At 36.3% G+C, this 6,091-nt stretch overlaps 2 protein-coding genes across 2 annotated transcripts; both read left to right on the forward strand.

The window, feature by feature from the left end:
* Positions 1-2,910: 2,910 nt before the first annotated feature.
* LOC106370822 (glutathione S-transferase T3-like) lies at positions 2,911-3,960 on the forward strand. Its single transcript, XM_048742143.1, has 2 exons — positions 2,911-3,666; positions 3,835-3,960. Exons 1-2 carry the CDS (start codon positions 2,911-2,913, stop codon positions 3,958-3,960), a joined length of 882 nt encoding a protein of 293 aa, XP_048598100.1.
* A 619-nt stretch (positions 3,961-4,579) lies between these two features.
* LOC106369544 lies at positions 4,580-5,848 on the forward strand. The gene is made up of 2 exons (XM_013809686.2): positions 4,580-5,198; positions 5,340-5,848. The coding sequence occupies exons 1-2, from the start codon at positions 4,580-4,582 to the stop codon at positions 5,846-5,848; spliced, it is 1,128 nt and encodes a 375-aa protein (XP_013665140.2).
* The last annotated feature ends 243 nt before the right edge of the window (positions 5,849-6,091 follow it).

The raw sequence follows: 6,091 nt of genomic DNA on the forward strand, positions 1-6,091 counted from the left end.
GAATACTCTTTTCATTGCTTTTATTTTTACTTTAATTAAAACTAAGAATCAACCTATTAGAAAAAAATACATATACAAAAAATAGCCTATCTTAGATAATTAGCCAATCATTGTTGATACAAATCTTCAACTAGCTAGAAATCTTTTTATGACACTTGATGTTGTCTTTTATTTTTTCTAAGTACATGTCATGTAAGGAAATATTTTAAATTTTTGATTTTGTTATTTTATTCATCGTAAAAGCATAATGTATTTTTCTCACTTAATGTTTTTTTATAGATTAAATCATTTACAATTGTACGCCACACATATAGAGGGATAAAAATATTACTTCAAATATAGAGTAAAATTATTCATTTACTATATTTTAGAATTAAATTTTTCTATACAAAATGATCCTTCACTTTTTATATATTTCATTTTATCTAAATAAATTTATATATTAATATAACTTTGTACATTTAAATATTATTAAATTAATAAAATTATACTCCATCCGTTCATAATATATGATGTTTTAGCTTAGTCCATAAAGATTAAGAAAATTACATTTTTTCTAAAAACCTTTGAAAGATATAATTTTCAAAATCATTCAACCAATTATAATAAAAAACCTCAAAATATTATTGGTTGAACAGTTTCCAATAAAGTTAAAGTTAATCTTAAAATCTCAAAACATCATATATTTTGAAACATCATAAACTTTTTAAAACAGTATACAATTTGAAACGAAGGTTGTATAAAAAAGTATTCCAAGAATTGTTTACTCTGTACAGAAAATCAAAGACAAAGAAGTTCATTGCTCACTTTAAAATGTGTTAATTGATCATCTGTGGAGAGATACATTAATGATAATAAGGGCTAAACAAGATAAAACAAAAGGATAAAATTTTAACATTTTAAAAGTTATGGATTATACAATAAATTAATAAACGAATAGAAAATAAAAATATTTAGAATATTTTTTTTGGATTAAAAATAGAGAGAATTATTGGAACAAACCCCCCTCGTCTATTTTAGAGTATTCTATTTTTAGAATTAAAAACAGAAACAATAATGGAGATGATTTTATTTTTTTTGGACATCGAACGGCTGATCTTAGCTCAAGCTTGAGGTGGTCTAAAGAACCAGACCGGAATAGAACAACCAATATAATACAGGTTTATATGAAATGATTTTGCTATCTTAGAGCAATCCCATCAAGGGTTTATAACATGTTCATGGGCTCAGTATCATAGGCCCGGGTAATAAAAATAAATGAGAAATTGGGTTTAATCTCGCGACCCGCCTCTTACGAGTGACCCCGTCCGATACGGGTTCACGACAGGTGTCACATTCTCACTGGAGAAGGGGAGTCGACGTCACGCGGTGGAAAGCGGAGAGAGAATCATTTCTCTCATTTTCGCGTAAAAAGCTAGGGTTTCCTCCTCCGGCGATTTCGCGTGCGACGCTGATCCCTCTCCACTTTTCTCTCCTTTTCTCGATCGATTCGACGGCGGATTGTCTCCTCCAGGAGCAGAGGAGATAGAAGAGTTTTGTAGTCGAAATCGCTTTTGGGAATTCTCGTAAAAATTTCTGATGTCGAGTTAGGGTTCGAAATGGAGATGGGTTTGGATTTACGGTTGTATAACCTCGGTTAGGGATTCTAATTATCGATTAATGGTTTGCGGATTGAAAATCAAATAGGGGTTATCGAGTTAGGGTTTAAGAAAAAAATTGGGGGTTTCGATAATTGGTTTGAAATAGTAAACTGGGTTGGATAGACGGTTCGTTTGATCGATTAATGGTTAGACTTTTGCGGATTGAAAATCAAATAGGGGCTAATCATTTCAAGTTTTGTGTTTCAGATGGATCCCTTAGAAGAGATAAGAGATAGTAAGAGGCAACTAGAGTTCTTAAACCACCTGGGAGACGTGGCTGATTCGGAATATGGGATGCCCAGAAGATGTGCTTGTGGTGGGAGAATGATTGACGAGCTTCGAGTGAAGGATGAGTTCGACACTCAGCCTGGGAAGCGCTTCTTCAGCTGCGTAAACTACGAGGTTAGATACAAACCCGTGCTTCCCTTCATTACTCAGCGTCTTCATTATTAGTTAAAATTTAAAAATATGTTCTCTGATGTGTTTATGGTTTAACCAAGGCTGATGGTTTGCATTATCGGCAGCCTTGGGTTATAGGTGTGCAGGAGGAGATGGTACGCCTGCGTAAGCGTGTTGAGGAGGCTGATGAGGTGATCAAGTGGGTGCCCATTCTCAATAAACAGATTGAGAGTGTTCAGGTTTGTCACTTTGTCTAAGAGTATCTAGTAGAAAGTTTTTTTTTCTAAATATTGGTTTTTACATATTCAGTAACAAGGTTGATTTTTTTCCTTCTGCAGGCACAAGTTAAAAGGCTGACTTTTCTGCTTGATAAGCTCACTGGTGACGTGTATAACCTCACAGTGCAGGTGGCTGCTCTGGAGAATGTCTGTTTCGACTGAAATCCAACAGGTAAACATTCCTACTAAACTGAAGTTGAAGTTCTTTCCGCGTAGGTTGCTTGTTGTAGTTGAACTGATACTTAACTTAAGTAGGAACTCAACTAGTTTCATTAAATATCTAGAGTAGGAGCTGTACTAGATTTTAGGTTTCATTAACTAGTTGTTGGTTGGTTGCTGTGATGAATGGTCATAAAATGCTATCTGTCGAAAACGTGTTTGAGTTTTTAAAAATTGATTTGATGTGTAATTAATGCATTCTGTGATAAACTTGTTGTCTAATTAAGGCTAATGAATGTTAGGTAGATAGCAACACCTTTTATAGATACTCAAACCAACTACTGTAAACACAAAGTAAGTTCTAAAAATCACTCTAAATCACCACGCACTTGTCAAAAAACACCAAAAAATTTAAAACACAACCTGAAACCAAAATGGATCCCTTTTCTCTTAATTCTCCCGGGTTTGTGAACCTATTATCTTCCCAGTGCAGTCAAACCACTCAAACCATAGATGTAGGGTCCTCTGATGTTCCTAAACCGGTGGAGAGGAGAAAGTGGACAACACAAGAAGACATTGTCCTCATTAGTGCCTGGTTGAACACCAGTAAGGATCCCATAGTTAGTAACCAGCAGAAGTTAGGGTCTTTTTGGAAAAGAATAGAGGATTACTTTAATTCAAGCGCTCAGCTCATTGGCTTTGCTCCTAGAGAGTGGAGTCAGTGTAAGCAGAGGTGGGGAAGGGTTAATGAGCAGGTGTGTAAGTTTGTTGGAAGCTATGAGGCGGCTTTGAAGGAGCAAGCTAGTGGGCAAAATGAGAACGATGTCATGAAGTCTGCTCATGACATCTTCTTTAACGACTACCACGCGAAGTTCGCACTTGAACACGCGTGGAGGGAGCTGAGGTATGATCAAAAGTGGAGATCGACCTCTTGCGCAAAAGATGGTGCAAAGGAGAAACGAAAGGAGGCTGCAGAGTCAGTCCCTGACTCGGATGAGGCTAGGCCTCCTGGTGTGAAGGCTTGCAAATCAGCCAAACGCAAGAAAAAGGGGAATGAAGCAGCATTTGATCGACTAGAGAGCATTCTAGACTTGAAACGGAACCTATCGAAACAAAAAATACTAGATCGATTACTCTCTAAGAAAATAGAAACTCTAACTGAGAGTGAGGTGGCTCTGAAGGACAAACTAGTTTCTGAGATGCTCTAGGTGACAATTTGATAATTTGTCTAGTTTTCTATGTTGTTTAGTTGATAATTTGCTTAGTTCATTACTTGATAACTGCTTGTACTTAGTTGCGGATTTGCTTAGTTCATTACTTGTTGACTAAAACTTCTTTTCTTATGTCTCGTTTTGCAGGTGAAGGTTGTTGGTTGTGATGGTCACGGGTTCTACAAGGTTTATTGCTTCTGCAGGTCACGGGTTCTGGAGGTCACGGGTTCTACAAGGTCACGGGTTCTACTGGCGCAGCACGTTTTTTTCTGAGATTGATGGGTTCTGCTTCACGGGTTATCGTAGTAGTAGTAGTTGTACTCTAGTGTGATGGGTTCTGCTTCACGGGTTGTGCTTCAGAGGAAGCATATTGTAATAGGCTGTAGTGTTGTTGTCACGGGTTGTACTGGTGACAACAATTTTTCAAGTACTTGTGGTTGTTTATGCAAGTGTCACGGATGTTGTATAACATCACTATATAATCTATGTCTCATTTATGCATTGGTCTCATATTCTTGTTCATCTTTTCTCTCTAAAACAATCACAACACAACTATATTTCCCATCTCTTATCTAAACAATCACAAGACAACTCCCAAACATTCTTCTTCTATCAAGCGCAAACATTCTTCTTCTTATCTAACCCCACGCCCAAACATTCTTCTTCTATCAAGACAACCACAACACAATCCACCCACGCCAACACTTCATCATATTTTCTTGTTCTATCTCTTTTTTTTTCAAATTTTTTCTCTTAATTTTTTTTTTTTAACTCTTAATCATATTTTCTTCTTCTATCTTGTTTTTTTCAATTTTTTCTCTTTTTAATTTTTTTTTAAAAAACTCTAAATCATTTGTTCTTCTTTTATCTCTTTTTTTTTTCTTTAAAATAAATGTCGTCCTCATCGTCAGATGGCGTAGATGAAGCTTTTGAAGAATTTTTTGACGAAGAATTTGATAATATCGTCGACTCCCTACTTGATGTACATGCCAACAAACCAAAGAGACAAGCTTATATCAAAATAGATCGGGAACAAGGCCACATTCAACTATGGAATGACTATTTCCAGGAAAATCCTACTTACCCACCGGACATGTTTAGGCGGCGTTTTCGAATGAACAAGCCATTGTTCCTTCGCATTGTCGAGCGGCTAAGTACAGGTGTTCCATACTTTCGGCAAAGACGAAATGCTCACGGAAGGAAAGGCCTATCACCACTTCAAAAATGTACGGTAGCTATACGTATGCTCGCATATGGTCAATCGGGAGATACGTATGACGAATATCTCCGACTTGGTGAAAGTACGGCACTTTTATGTTTGGAACATTTCACTAATGGGATAATAGACTTTTTTGGTGAAGAGTATCTAAGAAGACCTACCGCGGAAGATCTTCAACGATTACTCGATATTGGAGAGGTTCGCGGGTTTCCAGGAATGATTGGTAGCATTGACTGTATGCATTGGGAGTGGAAAAATTGTCCTACGGCTTGGAGAGGGCAGTACACACGAGGTTCAGGAAAGCCGACAATTGTCTTAGAGGCTGTGGCATCAGAAGATCTTTGGATATGGCACGCATTTTTCGGATTACCAGGTACCTTAAACGATATCAATGTTCTTGATCGGTCTCCTGTTTTTGATGACATTATACAAGGTCGAGCACCTAAAGTTAAATTCAAGGTCAACAATCACACTTACCGTATGGCGTACTACCTTACTGACGGAATTTATCCGAATTGGTCAACATTTATCCAATCCATCCCACTTCCTCAAGGTAATAAAGCAGAGCTGTTTGCTAAACATCAAGAATCCACTAGGAAAGATGTCGAAAGGGCTTTCGGGGTATTGCAATCGAGGTTTGCAATAGTAAAAAACCCAGGTCGGCTATGGGACAAGGAAAAGTTAGGGAAGATTATGAGAACTTGTGTCATATTACACAATATGATTGTGGAGAACGAACGAGGCGGATACTCTCTAAGTGATACTTCTCAGTTCGAGTCAGGAGAGTCAAGCAGAAGTTCGAAAGTCAAAAGGAGAGAAAGTTTGCATTTGAATAACATGCTAGGCATGCGCAATGAAGTTCGGGATTCAGGAAAACATGATAGTTTGAAAGCTGATTTAGTTGAAAATGTATGGCAAAAATTTGGTAACTTAGATGAATAATCTTTGTATGTTCATCAATTATCAATGTAATGAATAAATTTTATTTATAAAATATATTTTACAATATTATATTTATCTTTTCAAAATAATTTCAAAAGTTAAAAAAAAATTATAAATATATTATTTAATTCTTATGAACTCCTTCTTTAGATTCACTAATGTAGAAGCACAATAGCAAAAAGTTCAATACTATTCATGACCCTACCCAAAAAATATTAAAAAAATGCTATGAACCCCAAAGGG

Source organism: Brassica napus, chromosome A10, assembly GCF_020379485.1.
Source record: "Brassica napus cultivar Da-Ae chromosome A10, Da-Ae, whole genome shotgun sequence".
In the NCBI taxonomy this organism is placed as follows: domain Eukaryota; kingdom Viridiplantae; phylum Streptophyta; class Magnoliopsida; order Brassicales; family Brassicaceae; genus Brassica; species Brassica napus.